The sequence below is a fragment of the Podarcis tiliguerta genome (assembly GCF_965153285.1).
Source record: "Podarcis tiliguerta genome assembly, chromosome: 7".
Classification (NCBI taxonomy): Eukaryota; Metazoa; Chordata; class Lepidosauria; order Squamata; family Lacertidae; genus Podarcis; species Podarcis tiliguerta.
The window spans coordinates 44,973,479-44,995,812 of NC_139540.1; the positions used below are offsets into that span (position 1 = coordinate 44,973,479).

The following is a 22,334-nucleotide window of genomic DNA, read 5'->3' on the forward strand; positions in this document are numbered from 1 at the left end:
GCAGGGCTAAGTAAGCATCCCATCCAGCTTCGACAGGAAACCAAAGAATACAGTTTAGCAGAACTGTGATTGAGTGGTTTAAATTGAGGTAATGGGGAGGAAGTGGTAACAGTTTTGGGAAATGGTTATTAAAAACTTATTTGAAGAGGAGCAATCTACCTTCTTATAGTGCATGTTGATGTTTTATGCTTTCAAATGGGTTTAAATACTATGATGGGTTTCTGTAAGTTGGTGCTCTGTATAGAAGTTAATGTGTAAGCGGTCACTTCTGTTCCGCCATATTCTTATTCTTTCATCCTGTTTCTCCTAGAAATCTTACAGGCTTAATAGTTGGTGAACAGTAAGGGATCTCCAGGAAGCCACCAATTTAAAGCAGGCAGTATTGGTCTGTTTGTGTGTAGCTGGCTTCCTGTTTGATCATGGTGAGGCCCAAATTTGATTAGCTACAGCAATGGCACTGTATTGGTCAGGTATATAAGCATACCTAGGGAATGATGTGAAAGCAAATATATTCCTTATAAGAAAGCAGACTTTATAATTTATCCACAGATAGGCGCTATGATACTTAGAGTAATATGAACATATTAAGTGTGGTATTTCACAACTTCAGCAGGGCAAGAGCAAGCATTTTCTGGGAAAGTGCATCGACTTTATCCATAGGAACATTTCATGCTTAAATCCCGGAAGTTCTTCCATAGCTCAGCTCATCTTTTCACATTGCATCACAAAACGCAGGACAAAATGATCTGCTAAAGCACTAATTTGGTAAGCTTAAAGGGGAATCCTAATCAGCCTCTTCATATTGTGATCCTTTCTGGGCATATTTTAATTTTTGTTGCAGTGACAAGGCCGAGTTGCTCTGAAGTCAGAATATCTACAGCTGGAAAAGAAACTAACAAAATGCCAGTTACCAGGAATTGACAAACCTTAAATGAGCCAGACGCGTAAACATATGTATTGCCCTTCACTGTAAATCTATACTGTATCCTATATCCCACAGTGACTTTGTAGGAGCTAGCACTCTAAAACAGCACTACAAAAGCCCAAGCCAAAACTGAACATCTAGTTATAACACTATCAACTGAAGAGACTTCCACTACAATGAAGTACCTTAGAATGATCAGACACTTGCTGTATATAAACGGTCATAATTTCATGCATAACTACAAGCATAGAATGATCATTCATTAATATTATTCAAAAGGTATTTCCATGCCTTTAATAAGTAACCAGAGTAATTCAGCATGCTGCTCTCCTAATGTTTTGGCTTACGCTTATCAAGCCCAGCCAACAAAGCTCTCAAGAGGTAGTGAGAATTTTAGTCTACACATCTGAAGGGCACCAGGTTTGCAAAGAATGATCTAGAGGCAGCTTTCTCTTGTGCATCATTTCCATACAGAACTAGGGGCAAGGGCAAGGTGAGAGACCAGGAAGATACCATTCTATCAGTATTCTATTGGGACCACTTTGTAACAGCAGTACAGTTCTGTTCAGTGGTTTCCCATTTGCTATAATACTAACACAAGTTTACTGAACAGGCACCTGATTTTCACTAAAGGACCTTACAACATTTTTAGCCACATGTACATTGGGGAGGAATCCCTAACCAAGAGCAATCGTTCTCCAATCTTCATAGAATTTGAGTACTTAAGGCATCTCAAATTATGTAAGAACTATTTGTGTACTATGTCCCTTCAACACCCATTTCCATGGAAAAAGTTAGTAACCTTCCTATCTGCTTTTGAACAGCTCTAACAATTCATTTATTCCTGGAATTTCTAGACAGGAGGTTACTTTAAAATGTTTTATTGCTTACCAAATTAAACTGATCTATCAAATGGTGGGTTGTTACTTAGCAACAACAGCTTCCTTTTCCTTGTTTAACGCCTATTTTAGCTATTGTTTTCGCTCTCATTTGTTAGGCTTTCTGCAAGGTCATTTAATCCAGCTTTGTTCAATGCAGTAATCAGATTTTCCATTGTAGCGTGGATCCCTTCTTGGTCTTGCCAAGTAACAAGCAGCTGCTTAGCTCTCATCTTCACATCTTCACTATCTGATTCAATTTGCCTTATATCAGAGTCTTTCATTTCCAAATATGGGGCCAGAACATTCCAGTATTCCCCAAGCTTATTAGCAAGCAACTCTATTTGTTCTCCAGTTACAAGTTTATCCCGTTGAGCATCTGGACCTAAAATGAAACATAAAAAAGACTATTTAGATAATAGCATTGTATAATGCAGCACTCAACAAACTGTTTCTGGAAACTAACAACTTGTTAGCATTGTCCACTTTCAGTAAAGAGTTATCCTTTTACATTCATGCTTCCAAGTTTTATTTAAATTCTACTATCTTAAAATCATATTACAGAAGGTGCATTTGTGACTATAGACAGATCACTTGTTAGGCTACTTTTATACTCCCTGAAAGTGCACACCTCAACCATTACGTTTAAGTCAATCCGTGATTTTAGACAGCTGTCTTCATTTGCAAAACACTGAAATTGCCCAGCTGATTTGCATTTGTTTTGCAAGTTCAAAAGGAATCCCTAACTGCTCCAAAAGAAAGCTGCCTCTTCCCCAGTGTTAAGGACTATTGTTTATTGGTCACGTTCATTTACAATATATTTCAGAAACAGTCCTCAAAGAAATGAAAACTGGATGGCCAAGGAGCAGGGAAAAGTTCACATGTAGCTGGTAAAAAACAGTCAGGAAGTGGGTATCTGAACTTTAAAAACAAGTAGGAGTGAGATACAGCAAAGGGAAAGGCAGATTTCTGCTTAAATAGAGAGGATGGGAAGTAAAATTAGTAAACAAAAGGAGAACAAAAGCTACCAAAATGAGAGAATGCAATAGAGCGGGTAAGTACATAAGCAGGAGTCCACTGAGGGAACTAAAGCAAGACTGGCTTTTCAGTACTATTGTGGAGGGTGGGGAGGCACTGATGAATAAGCATAGAAGACTTGCATGAAATTATAGCATGAATCAGAGAGCAAACTGGATATGAAGTGATCGCATGAGGAAGGAAGACATCATGCAAATGAATTTAATCAGAACACAAAAAATAAGCAGACCAAAAGGTATGGAAAGGAACGATCAAGGATATGCCAAGCTTAGGGACAGACACTGATTCACAAATTGTGAGGCGGGAGATGGAACTGGAAGGATGGTCTTTGAAAACTAGCTTTCGAAGAAGAGGACAAATTATCAAACTGACTTGCTTCAGGTGGAAATATATACCAATAGTTTTCATAGAACATAGCTGATGAGCAAGTTGAGCAACTGTTGACAAGGTGATGCTGTCTTGGAAGAACAGAGTTTGCACAAAGGAGCTATGATAGATGCGGGGGGGGGGGGGGACGGGACTCGAGGAGAGACAGTACTCTCAAGGTCTACTCATTTAACAAGCACAGACTAGCCATCAAGAAGGCCAGGGTCCAATAAAGTATAAAGGATTAGGAGGCCCTGGTTTTGGGCCTTTGTGTGGCTCCTCTTTCTGAACATGGGACTGCTATTCAGAAGCAGCAGACAGGATGAACTTGGGGAGAACCTGGGTCTGCTCACATACTCCTTTTACAACATGTTTTGAGGAAAATGGGAAAACCCCAAGAACAGAGTCTTACTTTCATTGTTTTCCTTTAACAAAGCATCATTATCTTCCTCATCTTCATCCTCTCCTGTTTTAATTTCTTCAGATGGAGGCTATAATGAAAGAACTGAATATCACCGAATGGATTTGTACGTAAAAAGAATTTGCTACATGGTGATTCCTGACCTACATGTAGCAGAACAGAGTTTAGAAAGAGACATTTGGAATTTATAAAAAAACCATACCTTGTTTTTATACAGATGTCTATTCTAAAACTACTACTAATCTTAATATTCTTTTAAGATACTGTAAATCAATGTTTCTATGAATTCCCATGCAAAACTGCTAAGAAGACAGAAATTACATTCCATTGCAATAAAATGAATTCTTAGTAACTGGTTCCAAAAAATAATCACTTGCTCAAATTGACTTCCCAGAACTAACTAAAAGCTTCATTGTCAAGACAAATTCCTATTCTCTTATTTTTTCCTGCATATTAAAAGGCCAAGAGAATGTCCAGCCCACAAGGAAGATACTGAGCCAAAATAAAAGTAAAAGGATCCTTTAAACCCAAAAATTCATGTCTCCTGATTTCTTTTCACAAATACTAAACATTACAAAGACAAAATACACAAACACTAAATCGTCTGCTTGCAGTTTAAGGACAGAGAGTTATAGGCATTTAAAGAGATAATCAAAGGTATTTTACTACTTACAGGTAGTTCTTTAGCTAATTTGATGACCATGTTTTCGAGGTATTCTGGTAAACTCTTGAATTGCTGATTGGTTGGCTGGAAGAAGTGGGGGCTTCTACGTGCCAATAGCCGTAGTGCTCTCCAGCCGTAGTTAGAATTATTCACAACCCTGCCATCAAAGTCAGAATTAGTCTGCCATTTGGCATCTAGGGAAAAGGAGCTTCTTTTCTCAGCTTTGTTGTGCAAGCCAAACTATGTTTGAAGCAGATGAACAAATCAGTGCAACATGGATGAGAAATGTAAACGGCAATGAAAAATGATCTGCAGTACATACTTAAACTCTTTATCAACCATGTTTTCGGGATCTGCCTGTTCAATAGCCTCTTCAAAGAACTCTTCCAAGGTTGGCATATATTCTCTAGAAAATAAAAGTCAGATTTAGTGTTTAACTTTCTAGACTGCCTTCATGTTTCCACGTCTTAGTTGCAATTCCTTCAATATAAGAGTGGTCAACAATGAAATGAGAAAAAAATACTATTCTTTCTACTGTCATCTGCATTTATGATGTAGGTTCTATTGTGGTTGAACAGCTCAGTGAATTAAAGACTGTTCCTTTTATATAGCATATCAGAATCTGTGTAACATGCAAAAAAGTAGTCCATCCATATCAAAGCATCAAGAAATACTACTATTTGGATTAAATCCATATTTGCAATTATAGGAACAAACATTATAGGTGAAATATCTAGCAGATGTCCTTTGTGATACCTCATGCCCTAATACCGGTAAGAAACTTACTGCAAGTCTCTTGATTATCTGCTCTCCCTCTCTACATTAATTCATTCAAATCACTTCATGGTCTTCTGGCTTTGAGCTTTTAAAAACTGTTTTGAGATTTGTTTGTTTTACAATTAAGTGGTATATAAATTATATGAAATAAAATATGAAAGAAAGAACTAATACAGCTTTCTCCAAGAAGCAGCTCCCATATGGGCAAGCCACCTTGAAAAACTGAAAGGCACAGTAAATAAAGTCAATTGACCTGACTAGGACTTGACAAAAAAATTTTTTTTTAAAGAAGCAATGCTCCTTTTACAATATATATACATTAACAGTCCCAGGTTATAATCTGAAGGCACATAAGGCCACCATCTGACTGAAGCTAAGCAGGTCTGGTTCAGGTCTGGTTAGTGCCTGGATGGATGACCTAGAAACTACCTTGGGTTCCATGGTGAACAAAACAGAATATAAATGTAATAAAATAAAGTGAGCAAACAAACATTATTATAAAAACTGCCATATTACTTCAGGATGTACCACTGGCCACAAGAGTTCCAACTGGTTTTATTATGGACCACTCTGCCATATTCTTTTCGTACGACTTACCGGGTCTCAGATTTACAAGCTTCCATGTTGTCAGGGCATAAATTCCAGAGTCGAGTCAACTCTTCACTAAAATGAGAATGAAAAAGCAGGTCACTGCATTGTTATGAAGTGTGTTTTGATGAGCCAGATATTTTGCAAAGAGGGGCTTCTTCAAAGTGGAAAAAAATGCAAATTGTCTAAAACACACATACACACACATTACTGTACCAAACTTCTCATGTAAAAGATCAGATCTAACACCTTTAAATTCCTATGTAGGGAACTTCAATACACACTGTTCTGCTGTTTCTGAAATGAACACAGGCTCAGCACGAAAGAGGCCCAAGTCTTAAGAAAAACTAAAATAGAGATAAAATGAACAGGAGATACTGCCAACAATTATGCCATGCAGCTGGGCCTTGTTCTGTCAGTAGTCTTGGTCTGCTATAAAAGCTGTGGCCCTTTGGCCCTCCAGATATTGCTGAACTACATCTCCCATCAACCCCAGCAAGCACGGCCAATGGCTGAGGACGATGAGAGTTGCAGATCAGCAACATCTGGAAGGCCAAAGGTTTCCCACACCAGCACTATACGGTGACACTAGAGCAGGCATAGGAAAACTGGGTCCTTCAGATGTTTTGGGACTACAACTCCCATCATCCCTAGTTAACAGGACCAGTGGTCAGGGATGATAGGAGTTGTAGTCCCAAAACATCTGGAGGGCCAAGTTTGACTATGCCTGCACTAGAGAGTCTTCTTTATTGCAGGCCACAGCTGTGGAATGCCCTTCCCCTGGAAATACAGATGGCAGAGATATTGATGGGGTTCCACTAGCATGTAAAAATGTGTGGTACAATGGGTCAATGGCTGTTAACCAGAGGGTTGGTAGTTTGAGCCCAACCAGGCGTAGCTGTGCTCAGAATTCCTGCATTGCAGGGGTTAGACTCGACCCAACTCTACAGTTCCATGATTCTATGATTCCATTTCTACAAGCATTCAAATTAAATGAGTAAGACTGCCCCCTTCCCCCTGGGCATTTTCATACTGCTGCACTCATTAACAGTTGAATTACTTGGTTTGTTTAATCATTGTGTTTTCTGTTTTGCTGGGATCTTTTTAATGTGATGAACGGCAGCCTAAAAATGTCAGAAATAAATTTATTTATTGACATTCATAACTTAACCAAACCTCAAAATAACCGTTTTCATATCATTAAGTTATCTATAAAAGATTACAGATATATAGATGATGAAATATAAAGGTTTAACATACTTCCCCATCAGAATTTTTCTGTTAGGTCCTTTCCCCAGGAAATCTTCAGGAACGGGTCTCTTGCGCACAAAGAGTCTTATTGGCTTGGGATCACTTGGTCTACAGAACAGATATGCCAAGGTTAACAAGCTAAATGGTGCAAAGATATACAGCTATTACCTGTTCTACCTTGGGCAAATACTTGTGTTTCTTTTTTATGTTAAAATGCCACCCCAAGCGCCTTAGACATTTTCCTTAGCTGTTCTTGAAAATCTCAAAGTAGAGGTCCTTAAAATGATGAGAACCTACCAAGATTATGTATCATGGGTAGGCAAACTAAGGTCCAGGGGCCAGATCCGGTCCAATCGCCTTCTAAATCTGGCCTGCGGACGGTCCGGGAATCAGCGTGTTTTTACATGAGTAGAATGTGTCGTTTTATTTAAAATGCATCTCTGGGTTATTTGTGGGGCATGGAATTCATTCATTATTTTTTAAAAAAATATAGTCCGGCCCCCCACAAGGTCTAAGGGTCAGTGGACCGGCCCCCTGCTGAAAATGTTTGCCGACTCCTGTTATGTATCCAAGGGGGGTGGGGGGAGCTCCCTGATATGAATTTGTTTCTAAATAGTTTAATATAATACAGCACAACCTGTTTATTAGCTTGAAAATGTTATATATAAACACAGGTATAAGATGAAGCCTTGAACCTGAATGTTGATCCTATATAATACAATCTCTAAACAACGTTTTTGAACTTACCTTTCCTTCACAAAACTTGGGCAACCTTCGTTTTTCCATGCATTCCAGTTCTCTTCAGTGTTTAATATGTGCTATAAAAGCAAAAACATATGAATGTGTCAGTGTGAGTTACAGTCACCTTCAGTATCAGCATTTTTCATTTAAAGAAATCTGCACTATGAATGTATCAGGTATCTAGGGTAGAGGTCAGAGGAGAAATACAATCTCTGTGTTTACTTCAGACAGTGGGAAAAGGTAATCTTTTTTTAATATGGGTTGGATTCAGAATTCTGCTCTATTCACAGGGCACTCTTGCTAGAGGAAGAGTGTGGGAAGAAAAAAATTGCCAATTCCCCCTTCAGGCTCCTTAGTTCAGCAAAAATCTGCTCTAGTTGAGGGAAGAGGGTTGCTGGTGGTACAGGGGCTGCCAGCCCTCGCTTGATCACACTGCATTTCATAAATGGAAAGAGCCTTCCATTCGTAGAAGGGCATCTCTGTACCCAACCCCACACATATTTGTGCAACTCTGTCACAGTCCCATGGAGAATATCTTCTGGTTAGAGGGCTAAGTGCCAGCAGACATTATCAGTAAGCAAGCATTAGGTATAGCACTTGAAACTGTCATTTCACTGTTTTGACGCAAACCCCATTTAAGTGGATGGTACTCATCTAAAATTTTATTCAGTTCTATTTACTCACCTCTACCATTTTTGAGAATCTCTCTCCATCGGGAGGATTTTCTGAAAGAAGCTGTTACCAGATGTCAAAGAGTTAGCCAAAGGTTGCAGCATCCAAAGTTAGGACTGCAGCTTCAGAAATATCATAAATACAAAGTAATATATTTTGGTTTCTAATTATCCAAATTGTGCTTCACAATCTAAATAGCTTAACCAAACTTGATTTTTCAAATGTAACAAAACAAAACCAAAACCAAAACCGACCAACTTGTACATATATTGCCCGCAGTCTATATCACTGACCTGGTAAACTAATTTTGTAGTATCTTCAATCCACAGAGACTGCTCATCTGTCAAAATGTAGTTTGAACTAGAAAGCAAGCCATCACATATGTCAAGAAGACTGAAGTTCCGCATATTTAAGTTAATAATTTGAGTATTAATGATTCCCACCCCCGTGGTCCCTGAAGAGCTGTTCTGGAAGGTTCATGGACCCACCAGAAATGGAAGTGAAGGACTGCTGGAGGCTGCAAGGGAAAGGAAGTTTTGGTGAAAATGCCCACCTCCTAGGTCACAGTTCCCTCTTCCATAATGGGGAACAACAAAAAAAGTTTCTCTAGGGATTTTATACGGGTAAAAATAAAGCATTTAAAAAACGAATTAGTTCAAATTTAACAATACTAACCTACCTTTTAAATTTCACCTGTCCCTTTAGATACTGAAATAATATTAAATACTGCAATAGGATATGTCGGCGGAAGTTGCTGTCACTCAGCTGTAAATCCATTAACTGAAAGAGAAGACGCATAGATGGATAGAAAACTTCCTGCAATGTATTTTACAACGTAGAACAGAAATACAGAGCAGGAAAAGTTAACCATAGACCCAACAATGCAGGATGGGTTGTATCCTATATCAGTTCTACTCAAAGCAGGCCCACTGAAATTAATGATAATTTCAACAGGTCTACTATGAACAAATCTTAGTTGAAGGCCACCCAATATTCCAACTAATTATTTCCCATTGGAATGATAACTAGCTTTTGTGGGCAAAGGAGTGTTTTCATGCAAGTTAAGAACAACAAACACAATACCTTCTCACTTGTGAGGAATTTAGCAAAGTAAACATGCTCCCCGCCAGCTTTCAGCTCTTCCAATTTCTTTCTCGACGCTTGGGTGTCATCTAACTTGTAGCTCTTAAAGACAGCCAATACTTCTTCAGAGTACTTGTTAAAATTGAAAGAAAAAAATGCAATATTTAAGGACAATCACAGCCACAAATCAGACCTGAAATTTGATATGCAAAATGCTGATCTACTGATGCTCCTTTGCAGAGTCCAACTTTAACATTTATCTACTCTGTCAAACACTATTACACAGCCTGGCGTCAGTTCATTTATCAAGGACCTACACGTCCTCCAACGATATATGCCACCATCTGTCAATACCGTTGTTTACACAGGTCAAACAGGGCTGTTACACAGCAAATAAGTGTGCACAAAACAGACCTTAGAGAAGAAATAGAGTCACAAAGCATTACCTTCAGAAACGTTTTCCATGAAACCTTTTCGTAACACTGCACTGGATTCCGAAAGTAATCTTGAAGTGACCAGAACTTTCTATACAGGTTGTAATCTATTGGAATGGAACTAACAAAATATTTAACATATAAACTCTCACACACTTCTGCTTATTCCTGAAGATACATTCATTTATCATTTAAATTTATACCCCACATGAGGTGCCCCATTAAAATGAACACACGAATGCAGGCAGGAAACTTGCCCAAGTTCGTGCCCAATTTCCCTCTTCAACTCATAGAATTAATGTGAAAGCCGTTAATGGTAAATGCCTCTCTGTCAAGCATCCCCTTTTAGAAAATGCTGTACATAACTAAATAATAAATAATAATAAATAAATAATGGCTGTGGAATGTCTCTAGTGAACGATGACATTTTAATTAAGAAGCTACAATGTTATGAATTTTCTATTTTAAAAAAATCCTGCACACCTGAAGGAAAGCATTATCTGCCTCTGCTATGCTTACTAGTTCTATCCACACTTCTCATTTGGTTCCTTAGACATGCCAGCAAAGACCTGATAATCCAAAACAGTGGCAGAGGACACTCTTGCAACCATTTAAGTCAAAGCTAGCTAATCAAATTAACAGCTTTATGTGTATCACTAGCCACCCAGAAATATTTTCCACTCCAATACAAGTAAGTTGGATGAAACTGTTTATAAACTTTATCCTGAATATTATCATCATGGATAAGAGGACATGGAATCTGTGGCCCTCCAGATGTTTCCGGACTACAACTGGGACTTATGGGAGCTAAAGGTAAAGGTAAAGGTACCCCTGCCCGTACGGGTCAGTCGTGACAGACTCTGGGGTTGCTCGCCGGGGGCCAGCGCTGTCCGCAGTCACTTCCGGGTCACGTGGCCAGCGTGACGAAGCTGCTCTGGCGAGCCAGCACCAGCGCCGCACACGGAAACGCCGTTTACCTTCCCGCTATAAAGCGGTACCTATTTATCTACTCGCACTTAAGGGTGCTTTCGAACTGCTAGGTGGGCAGGTGCTGGGACCGAACGACAGGAGCTCACCCCGCTGCGGAGATTTGAACCGCCGACCATACGATCGGCAAGTCCTAGGCGCTGAGGTTTTACCCACAGCGCCACCCGCGTCCCTTATGGGAGCTATAGTTCCTCAATAACTGGAGGACCAGGGGCTCCCCACCCCTGCTCTAGCCACAGAAGATATTTCATGCATCCCCCCCCCCCACCATTTTAGAATAAACCAATGGCTTAAAGTGGTCTAAGAGCTTACCAACTTGTAGGAGCTTCATCATCTCCCATCTCACCTTCCTCTACATCACGGGTGTCAAACACAAGGCCCGCGGGCCGAATCCGGCCCGCCAGACCTCATCATGTGGCCCGTGTAGCCGCCGTTCTCGCTGCTGTTCTCGCCCATCCAGTGCACCATCGCCTGGTTGTGCACCGCGTCACCTTTCAGCACGAAGGAGGTGGTGAGCAGAGAGGCTGCCTCCGGAGGTCCCCCGCCGGCGCGACCCCACAGGCCGCCCGCCTCGTCCCGCGAGCTGCCGTGTCTCTGGTGGCCGCTCCGGTCCAGCGGGCCTGCTGCCCAGGAGGCGCCCAGCGTGAGCAGCAGCAGCAAACGGAGCAGAGCTGCCCGGCCGGACGCTCCTCCGCGCACCCCGGCAGCCGCTGCGCCACCGCCGCCACCGGGCAGGGATGCGAGTCTGGCAGGCGAGGCGCGGAGGACGGGAGGGAGCGAGCAGAGATGTAGGCGGGAGCGCGGCGCGGACGCGCGGCATGGGAAACAACGTGCCAGCAACGTCCCCCTCAGCCTCGGCTTGCCACGGAGGGCAAGGGGAGGCGGCTGCCTCAGGCAGCAGGATCCACAGGGGCAGCTCGGCCCGTTGTGGAAATGTGCTTCCTCCACCATCACCAGATTTGGGGCCGTGCGGGCGCCTCACCTGCCCCGAGCCAAGGGAGCACAAGATAACGATGCCTATTTATTCTATTAGGGGGGGCACCAAATTTTGTCCTCACTCAGGGTGGGTGCCATATTACCAAAGTCCGCCCCTGCCCCCCCCCAATGGGATTTGAAATCCAGGGATTTGAAATCCAATAAATTCCTAGGAGTGCCCCTGTCCGTACTGAGTAAGCCCCTCAGCCCCTAAAAACAGACGATACCAACTTTTCGACATTGTGATAGTGATGTTGTGATACGGTAGCAATATATTGCAGTGTTGAAAAGCAGAGGGAGGAACAAGCAGCATTGGCCCCTGTCAGAAACTGGGGTGCAACCGGCACATCTCCCCCCCCCCCCCGCCAGCGCCTGGCACAGGGAGGAGGCAGCAACAGGCGGAGAAGGAAGAGAAGGCGCAGACAAGCCCCAGCCACAAGACGCAGTCCAGTAAAGATGCCCTCAGACTGGGCCTGCACAATGTTATGATACATCACCACAGGGGCAGACTTTAGTAATCTCTCATAACAGGGGTGTCAGCCTGAATAAAATATTGAGGGGGGGGCAGGTAGGCCCCACCTCACATCATGATCATCATCATAATTTATTACTGGTCAAAGACCAGCTCGAACCTCACATAATTTATCACATGCCACACACACCCCATTTAAATGTCAAAGCCCATCAACTTCGGGGGTCTCAGCCTGCTCAAATATTTTAGGCCGATACAACCGGCCCTTTGAGGGTGACCAAACTGCTGATGCGGCCCCCGATGAATTTGAGTTTGACACCCCTGCTCTACATCCATCCCTTCTTCTCTCTCCTCAACATGCTGAAGAGAAAGAGGGCATTTAGAATTAATAATGCTGAAAAAGGCTTTGCACCAGAAAATTAGGAGATGCAGATTAAATATTAAAATATTCTTTATCACTGGAATTCTAAGTAATTAGTAAACTACGCAAAGAGCTCACATAGGATACAGCAATTTCCTCCACCTTGTGCCTTCTCCCCTTAAGACTCCAGTTTAGAAAAGTGCTAAAATTTAAAACCGATACTTACAATTATCTTCACATGTATATTAGTAAGAATGTTTTTAATTGTTTGCCCTCTTTAGAGAGTTGCATGTGTATTTGTTCAGTATATAGAAAGCAGAGTGCTATTTTATGCCTTGTTTCCCACAGAATGGAAAATATAATAGAAAATATAATATAATAGAAAACAAAAAGAAGATGATCCACCTTCTGTCCAAGGGTGCTGTCTTGCTCACTGGTATTATAAACTGTGATATTTTCCAAATTAAATTGACTTTGCAAATTAAGCCCTGTAGAAAAAAGGATGCACATTAAAAGCTAAGAAAAACAGAGGAAATAATTATACCCAAAACCCAATAAGACATTTGTAACTCGCATATGTCAATTTACAGAATATAAGATATGTTTCCCAACAGCAGTATAAAAAACAATCATTGTACTTTAGCTACAATTAAGCAGAGAGTTCCTTGGCTAAGGCAGGCTACATAACTAAACAGATTACAAGCATAATAAAATTAGAAAAGAACTTCCATTTTTCTATTTGAGTATGTTTATGTCATTATACACTAACAAATCTCACCTGATTTTTCTGAAAGTGGGAATAATCTAGCCAGGAATAGCTGGATTCTTCCACAGAATACTGTATTCTGGGATTTAGACAATCGTCTCAGGAGGTCTAAACAGAGATAAATAAGGAGAATATGTTTTTTATCTTATCATGGCTCCAGAATTGGTACGTTAAGGAGCTGATAAATGTCCTACAGGCAACCAACTTTTTCACTTCCCTCGTATGGCTAACTAATACAAACAGTGGAACGTGACTTCCCAGCCAGGGCAGGAGCGCCCAGGCATGCCCAGGGGCAGGGCTTGGGAGCGCAATGTGAGGAGGATGCAGCAGGGGAGTGGCCCCACTACACCACTGGCTGAGACTGCAGTCCTAACCGCAGTGAGAAGGCCCAAACAAACTAGGAACTACAGTGGTACCTCGGGTTACATACACTTCAGGTTACACACTCCGCTAACCCAGAAATAGTGCTTCAGGTTAAGAACAGTTTCAGGTTAAGAACGGACCTCCGGAACAAATTAAGTACTTAACCCGAGGTACCACTGTACTTCTGAGTAATCATGCAGTAATTCTCTGAACTTCGAATACACACACAATACTAATACCCTGTTTCAAAGAGTTCAAACTGAAGCACATGTCTGGCTGCAACATGAAACAGCTTTTTATCTTTAATTGTGTAATAATAATAATAATAATAATAATTATACCCCGCCCATCTGGCGAGGATTTCCCCAGCCACAGCATATCTAAAAAATTGTAGTACATCAGACATTAAAAATTTCCCGATACAGTGCTGCCTTGTCTTCTAAAAGTCAGATACAGTGGTGCCTCGCAAGACGAAATTAATTCATTCCGCGAGTCTCTTCGTCTAGCGGTTTTTTCGTCTTGCGAAGCAACCCTATTAGCGGCTTAGCGGATTAGCGGTATTAGCGGTTTAGCGGCTATGAGCGGCTATTAAAGGCTTAAGGGATTAGCGGCTAAAAGGCTATTAGCGGTTTAGCGGCTTAGAAAAAGGGGGTGGGGAGCGAAAAAAAATCTCAAGACTCGCAATACATTTTCGTCTTGTGAAGCAAGCCCATAGGGAAATTCGTCCTGCGAAGCGCATCGAAAAACGGAAAACCCTTTCGTCTAGCGGGTTTTCTGTCTTGCGAGGCATTCGTCTTGCGGGGTACCACTGTAGTTGTTTATTTCCTTGACATCTGATGGGAGGGCGTTCCACAGAGCAGGTGCCACTACCAGGAAAGCCCTCTGCCTAGTTCCCTGTAACCTCGCTTCTTGCAGTGAGGGAACTGCCAGAAAGCCCTCGGAGGTGGACCTCAGTGTCTGGACTGTTCAAATGTAGTTGGCTTGGAGACGAGTGAAGTTTTGATGAACTGAACTGAAAGTTGTGCAAACTGGGGATAAAGTAGAGAAACAAGACTACTCACCGTTGCACATTCTCAGCAAGTAATTCTTTCCTGCTGAATAAAACGTGTTCTAAAAATAAAGTACCAACAGGCTGGAATCAGTTAACATTTTAAGTAAGACGGTTGGAGGTTACACTGATACTGTAAATAAATCCACTTAACTGTAGAAGAAGAACAGTCCCTTTATATCAGGCCAAGGCCAGAGAATGCTTGTGGACAACTTGCCCACAGCAAGATTATGGGTAACAATCAATTATGTACATCCACTTGTGCAACAAAAAATCCACTTGGGTCACAGGACATCCTGTTTCTCTTAAACATGTCTCCAGCTCTTTGTGTGCCCCCAGAGTCTGCTACAGAGGGTTCCTCAACTCTCCAGACCAGATTTTGGTGGTATATGGGGGCCACAGAGTAGAGGAAAGGAAAGGAGAAGCCCTGTGAATTCCCATTATATATTAATTAATATATCAATTATTTCCAAGCAGTCAGTCAGAAATGTTCTTAAAGAAAAAACACAATGTAGCAAAACAAAATTAATTTAAAGTGTTTCGATTCAAAATTACACCAAACATGCAACTTCAGAACAGCAGACTTTAAACAGCACCTCACAGGTCACATCCCACACAGGGCGCAACAGTAGTCCCCAGCACCACCTTCTAGGATCATCCTTCCAGAAAGGAAGAGTTATTGTTTCTTTCTTTTCTTTCTTGCAACTAATGGCTTGACAAAGCTATATATCACAGGTATATATTGGAAAGCAATACAGAAACCCAAAAGTCTTCTAATCAACAAATCTATCCTGGAACAATAATACTTACAGATTTCCATGTAGTTACATTCTTTTCCACAAAGGTGAAAATTTTATCACATTGATCCAAAGGAAGGCAATCCAAAACATCTCCCAAGAGGACAAAAGGGGTTGATGCAGTGCAGATACCTTCAATGAATACGTGTATAAATTAGCTTCAGGAATTTTTAAGAGACTTGCAATTTGTTTATGTTGAAAGACTTTTCAATTCAATGTACAATCTAATCAAAATATGTTTTACTCAATTTATAGGTGAATTCTTTAAATCTAGTCTTACAGCCCAATTCTATCTCTCTCTATATAAGTAAGACCCACTGTCTTCAGTAATGCTTACTTCCTAGCATATGTAGCACTGCAGCCTTAGAAAACAGTAGACTTTTAAAAGCAATTTCAGTTCAGTTGTTGTCAAATAAGAATGAAAAGCTAGTAGTAATTACTAATAGAAAAACCTGGTATCAAGCCACTCAGTGCCCCTCCTCACAGAAAAAAACCCCAATTGGCTGCACGGTGCCAGAACGTTACAAAATATTATTTAAGGAGTATTTAAAGCAGGGTTTTTAATTATTTTATTCTATTTTATTTATTGTAAGCCACCTGTAAATTTTATAAACCACACTCACCTTCTGTGACCCCAGTAATAACAAGTGATATGATAGCCAGGACATTTTCACAGGAAGCTTGGTTTATCTGAACAAATATAGTACAAAGTAAACATTACTTTACAGGTGAAAATCCACTAAAAACCAACAGCCACACCAGCACATTGTCAAGAAACAACATTAAACTGCTACAATGGCTTAGAGCAGTCTTTCCAAATGTGTTACCCTCTAGATGCTTTGGAGCACAACTGCCATTAGTCCCAGCCAGCATGGCCAATGGTAAAGGATGATGCAAGCTGATGTTCAGAAGATCTGAAGGGTAACACATCTGGAAAGGCTGACTTAGACAAAAGCAAGTGAAGCAGGACTTAAAGCTAACTAGTAACAATGCAGGTTTCTCCAAGACATTTATAGTCTGCTTAATTATTTGCATTTCTAAGCGGCATACATAAAAACAATTTTAAAAATCATAAAACTGAACACTACTTTAAAATGCCTCCTTAGTCGTGTGCCTGATGTTCAGCAAGGAGAGAATTTCACAGGCTTGGTCCACTACACTGAATGTACAACTTCTAGTAGTTACAAGCGATGCTTCTGACCCATGAGGAACCACCAACAGAGACTCCCCACCCCCCAAAATCTCAGTGACTGGGCCAGGATAGGGGGGGATCAAGCATTTCTTAAGATATCCTGAAGCCATGTTGTAAAGGGCCTTGTAAATGAATTCAAGAACCTTGAACAAGGGTAACATATGAGTAACCTGAGCAAGCTTTTAAGCACCACTGTTATGCACTGGTAGTAGTCTTTCCCTATCACTAGTATAGCTGCAGCACATTGCACCAGCTGAAGCTTCTAGACCAGATAAAAGAGCCAGCTGCACATAGGCTACACTGCAATAATCATGTCTTGTGGGTCCTGCAACATTGAAGAGGGACCTCAGGAGTGACTGTATCAACAGCTGTCTTCATCTGCCCATTCCACAACAAGACCAGGGCCTCAACAGGGTCCCCAGCTCCAACCCATGTGAAATCCCCCAGAGCAGTCAGGAACCTATCTGGTGTTTTCTATTTGCAGTTTAGTTGCGCTGCAGAAAGCTTGCTGGGGAGACCACGCATTACAAGGAACTCAAAAATAATTTTAACAGGGTTTTAATAACAAAAACAAAAACTCTTTTTACACTAAATATATCAACAAGCATGTCCCAACCACCAACCCATGCCCCAGGGTACTGAGAGTGCTAGTTGCTGCTCTTTATATACTATACACAATTGCTGACACAGCTTAATTAACACAACTTAGCAGCACCTGCTATACTGTTTCACAGCTGTAAAACTGGGTCTCATTTGCTCTGGCCCTTAAAGACATACACATCTTGTGGAACAATAATGAGCCTTCACATTTAAAGAGACTATTCAACATCTGGTTCCATCATCTCTTGGTGCAGACCATCTGAATGGTTTCCTCACTCCCTCAGAGTGGGGCTACCATAACTCCAAACTTCACCAGGAAGTGTTCCAAACCTCACAATGGGGTTATGACCACCCCTCTCCCCACTAGGGACAAGGACCAAATCAAGGGTATGCCCTGCTCTGTGTGTTGAGTTGGTGACTACTTGGGACAGTCCTGTGGTTGCCATGGAAATCATGTGATATTGAGCTAGCCCTGAAGCAACCTCAACATGGATGCTGCAGTTGTCCAGGACCACAGTCCAGGCAGTCCAGGTTTCCTCCAACACAACACCAAGAAATTATAGTTTTTGTTCTTCAAAAAGATGAATCAAAGCGTTGAAGGTTCAACTGATTTGGTGACTTCCCTTGGTGGTCATATTTTTCCTGACGTATCAGAAGTAATAGGTATTATACATTTTTTACTTCGAAAGGAACCATACACTTTCTTACTCATAGCTGTCAACTTACAGATTTGAAAATAAGGGACCAACAGCCTCGAAAACAAGGGATCAGCAGCCAAAATAAGGGATTTTAGTCAACCAGCAGCCAAACAAAGCCTCGAGTGGTTCCCATAGTGCAGCAACCCGACAAAGGGGATGCAGCAAGGAAAACCACCGTCACCTCTCCGCTGGGAAGCGCTGAGCAAAGGCGAGTCCCCAGGCAACGTGGCCAATTTGATCAGCACAAGGCATGCAAGTTCCACCCGCCAGTCGTTCTTAGACTCCTTATTGGGTGAGCAACGCAGCCAAGCAACATAGTTGGAGCCTCCTTCCTCCCTGGCCGGCAGGGAGGGAGGGAGGGAGAGGAGCTGCTTCCTTTGAAACCCGGGAAATTTAAGGGACATCATCAATAAGGGACAGCAGCTGGACATGGTGCTGGGATAAGGGACTGTCCCACCAAATAAGGGACGCTTGACAGCTATGTTTCTACTGACAGTGATATGTAGTAAATAACAAGTAGTAAATAACAACTAGTAAATAACAAGTAGTACTCACAATTTCTTCTTCCAAGGCAACTCTGAAAGCTTGATCCAGGGTAAACTTTTTTTCATTTTCACTACCAGAGGAGAAAAGCGTTAAGACTATTTTGCCAAAGCCTTCCGTATCAACATAATTAAATACATGTTATGAAACAAAAAGCAAACTAAAGGTTACCTTCCAGGTATCTGGCTGAAGGCACTCAATAAAGGTTTAATAGTTTTGTTCTTAAGTGCATCTCGAGTTGAGTTCTGAGAAGAAAAGGCAAGTGGGGAAGATTAGGTTTTTTAAGTAGTATTTCTATTCAATACTATGTGTAAATCTATATCAAAATTAATTTATAACCCACCTTTCTTGCATGATGGTATTTAAGATGGGTAACATATGGTTCCCAGGCACAAATCAGAACTGCTTCACTTTAGCAAATTTTATGCATTGGGGCCTTCTCACCACAACCATGGATAATAGGGATTTTAAAGTTCCATATTTACTTAGAATTTAATTGCTCTAGTACTTTAAGTCCAAGACTTTACTCATATGAAAACATGCTATAACTCATAGCACAGCCTAAACCAAAACTAGACTTGTCTAACCTGACTGACTTTATATGATTAGCATACAAGTTCAAATTATAATTGAATATCTTCATTACAAGGAAAGGATTCATGACTTATCTACACTCAGACCATAAAATCTTCTTGGGTCATTCCAAATCAAGTGATCAAACTTTTAATGGTTTTTTTTTTTTTACCTCGTGTCATTTTCTTAACATTTTGTACACTTGTTGAATGATCAAAACCAAGTTTAAATCTAAAATTTAAACTGTTTATCCTATCCCCTTTTTGAGACAATCAGAAATAATAAATGTAAGCATAAAATGTGCCTCAAGGTTTGTGTATTCTATACTTAAAGCTTTTAAACGCTGCAAAAATGCATGCCCTTAGCCATGCAGTTTTGAAAACAGATATGGAAATGTAACATGGGTAAAAGTAAAGGTAAAAGACCCCTGGACAGTTAAGTCCAGTCAAAGGTGACTATGGGATGCGGTGCTACCATAAGCACAATCCAAACCATAGTTTCTCTGAAGAAAGCACTACATATTTAAGTATTATTTACTCTCAACTAAGTAGACTTAGCAGTGCATCCATTCACCTCTGCAAATAACAAACAAATGTGTTTTGGGTTGAATTAGGACCAATTCACATGATTAAACTGGAATGTTTGGAATACAGACTGAGTAAGTCCAAACAAAATCAGGCTACAATGAAATACTCATGTGACTACATTTTACCAGTGTTTTAACTCAATCTAAGCAAACCACCTGAAAGCGGGCTGAGTTCCATTTTAGAATTAGAGATGAGATAATGAATTACAGTGATTATACCAAATGTTAAACTTGTTAAACATATATTACATTCAGCTGTTATACACATCCCTCACTAGTTGTCTGTAGCGCGAAACAGTGATTTCTATGAATGAACATCACCACAGGTCTAGCAAGCTACTTCAATGAACACTCCTTTCTCCACACACCAATCAAAGGTGCAGAAACCCTCTCCCCTTGGGCATCTGGCCCCCCTACTGGAAGCAAAATTTCGGCATTTTCTCAAGGAGGACAATGTCACCCTGTGGTAGGTTATCAGCAAACAGCTGTTATTGCTGTTCCTTATATCCCACCATTCATTTCCACAATAAAGGTACGGGCATTGAAAACGAAGCTTAAAAACACAATTCAAAAGTGCAGAAGATATCAGCGTTGAAATGTGGTCGATACAAATGCAAGTGATGTCCCTCTTATTAATACTCAATGGGCTGTTTGAACAAACAGGTCTGAAGCCTATGACTTTAGGGGTGGGGGTGGGAAACGGTCAGGTAGAGAGGAAGCTCCGTAATAAATAATAATAATAATAATAATAATAGTAATAATAATAAATCTTATTATAATAATAATCTTATTAATACTCAACGGCCTGTTAGAACAAACAGGTCTGAAGCCTATGGCTTTGGGGGTGGGTGGGAAACGGTCAGGTAGAAAGGGAGCTCCGTAATAATAATAATAATAAAATTTATTTATACCCCACCCTCCCCAGCCCACGGCGCCGCCACCGAGGGAAGCCACGTCCACCGAAAATGCTATTTTTCTAAACACATTTATTGGGCAGGAAACGCCACGGAATAAGAACGGGTGCGAGTGTGTCGTTTTTTTCGGGGGGGGGGCATGCAGAAAGCAGCGTGGGCTTCTCTCCCCGCGCCCCCAACCCAGTTCGTCCCCATCCATTCCGGATACAAGCGGGGATGAAAAGGGAGCTCAAGCGAAAAGGAAAGGCGCTCGGGAAGCCCCAGCTCTCCGGAGTCGCCAGCGGCGGCATTCGCGCCCCAGCCCGCCTCCCTGCTCACCGTGAAACGCAGCCGCGCCTCAGGCAAGCTGAAGAGCGGCGGCGGCGACATAGCACCTCCTGGAAGACTCGGCGAACAACCGGCGGCCCGCTCTGGTGACGCCATCCCTTTGCGACTGCGGAAGTCCGAAGGCAGCCGCCAGCGCCCCCTCCTGCCCCGGAGGAGCCTTTTTAGCGCCGAGGAGGAGCTTCGAGGATTCTGAACCACGTGACTGCTCTCTGCCCATTTAACTCTCGCGTCGTCCCACCTCGTTTTATTCTCAGTTCGTTTTGTGGAAGTATGGCTCGCTCACTCTCCACCTTAGTTTGATCTTTCCTATCAGTTCCTTCTAAGAAGAGTTAGCTTTCTTATTTTCCTAAACCCGCAGTCCCAGCATGATTGTATCCAGGGGTGAAGTGTGCTCCTTCAACAGGGATTCTATATTCAGTTCAGCTTCTGCTGAAGTGAATGTTTAGCTTTAAAAGAAAGCATGTTTTCATGTGTGCAATATCACACACAGGTGTGCAATATCAAGCCCCAAATGGTGTGATTTAGAATGAGTGTGGGCTGCGGCACACTTGCACAACAAAACAAAGGAGGACATGAACCATGTCACCCAAGGTCACAATTTAAATCAACTGGAAGAAAAGAAATTGATAAAGATGGAGCGGGAATAGTGTACAAAAGATCACTAGCACCAGTTGGCTCTGTCCACATAATAAGGTTATTTCTTTAATTTGTATTCTACCTTTTAAAGAAATGCTGGGTAAGTTAAGGTAAAATAATGTATTTGCAAATCCTAACACCATGTTGGCAGAAACATGGGATTAAATGCAATCTTTCCACCTACAGTTCTACACACATTTTATTGTAATAATTTATTGTGGTAAAAATGTTCATTGAGTTCTGGAGACTTTTTGATATAGTAACTCAACGACCTAATTTTCCTGCTGCGTCTTCAACAGATGTTATAAATGTGTGTTTTTAGCAGACATTGGTGCACAGTGAGTCCCAGTCTGATACAGTACTAATGTAGAGGCAATCTCTCTTACAGTGAAGAACTCTGGCGTGTTATATTTTGTATGAGCAACAATGCCTAGGTGTCACTTTGATTGATTCTGTGCAAATTTGTAAGAAAACCAAATAGGAAATTGTTCTTTTAGTGATACTACTGCATAGCTAGATGTTTTCATTTCCTTAATTCTCTGGAGACTGAACACTTCTTCTCACCAGCTTATAAAACAGTGCAGATTCACCTTTAGGTAAGATCATTCTACACTGTTTGTTTATTAAAACACATGGCACAACACAGTTGCCAGTGTGG

The 22,334-nt window shown here is 41.4% G+C and overlaps 1 protein-coding gene across 2 annotated transcripts; it reads right to left on the reverse strand.

Moving 5' to 3' along the window:
- Positions 1-515: 515 nt before the first annotated feature.
- THOC1 (THO complex subunit 1) lies at positions 516-21,190 on the reverse strand. Of its 2 annotated transcripts, XM_083449806.1 has the most exons (22): positions 21,032-21,190; positions 18,812-18,885; positions 18,653-18,713; positions 16,231-16,297; positions 15,621-15,739; positions 14,824-14,872; positions 13,412-13,507; positions 13,039-13,121; positions 12,597-12,632; positions 11,138-11,175; positions 9,851-9,959; positions 9,405-9,536; positions 9,001-9,101; positions 8,615-8,681; positions 8,334-8,384; positions 7,656-7,726; positions 6,918-7,016; positions 5,667-5,732; positions 4,615-4,698; positions 4,302-4,449; positions 3,620-3,698; positions 516-2,188 (listed from the first exon to the last, which is right to left on the reverse strand). In XM_083449806.1, exons 1-22 carry the CDS (start codon positions 21,134-21,136, stop codon positions 1,893-1,895), a joined length of 2,031 nt encoding a protein of 676 aa, XP_083305932.1. In that variant the 5' UTR covers positions 21,137-21,190; the 3' UTR covers positions 516-1,892. The 2 variants fall into 2 exon arrangements, with proteins under 2 accessions (XP_083305932.1, XP_083305933.1); XM_083449807.1 differs by lacking the exon at positions 3,620-3,698.
- Positions 21,191-22,334: the final 1,144 nt, after the last annotated feature.

Excerpts from the sequence above, each read along its gene's own strand:
- THOC1 (XM_083449806.1), bottom strand. The coding sequence starts at position 21,136 with ATGGCGTCACCAGAGCGGGCCGCCGGTTGTTCGCCGAGTCTTCCAGGA. Across the intron at positions 18,714-18,811 it reads TTCAGCCAGATACCTGGAAG|TGAAAATGAAAAAAAGTTTA; the intron begins GTAACCTTTAGT and ends CTCCTCTGGTAG. Across the intron at positions 13,508-14,823 it reads CTTGCTGAGAATGTGCAACG|ACCTCCTGAGACGATTGTCT; the intron begins GTGAGTAGTCTT and ends ATCTCTGTTTAG.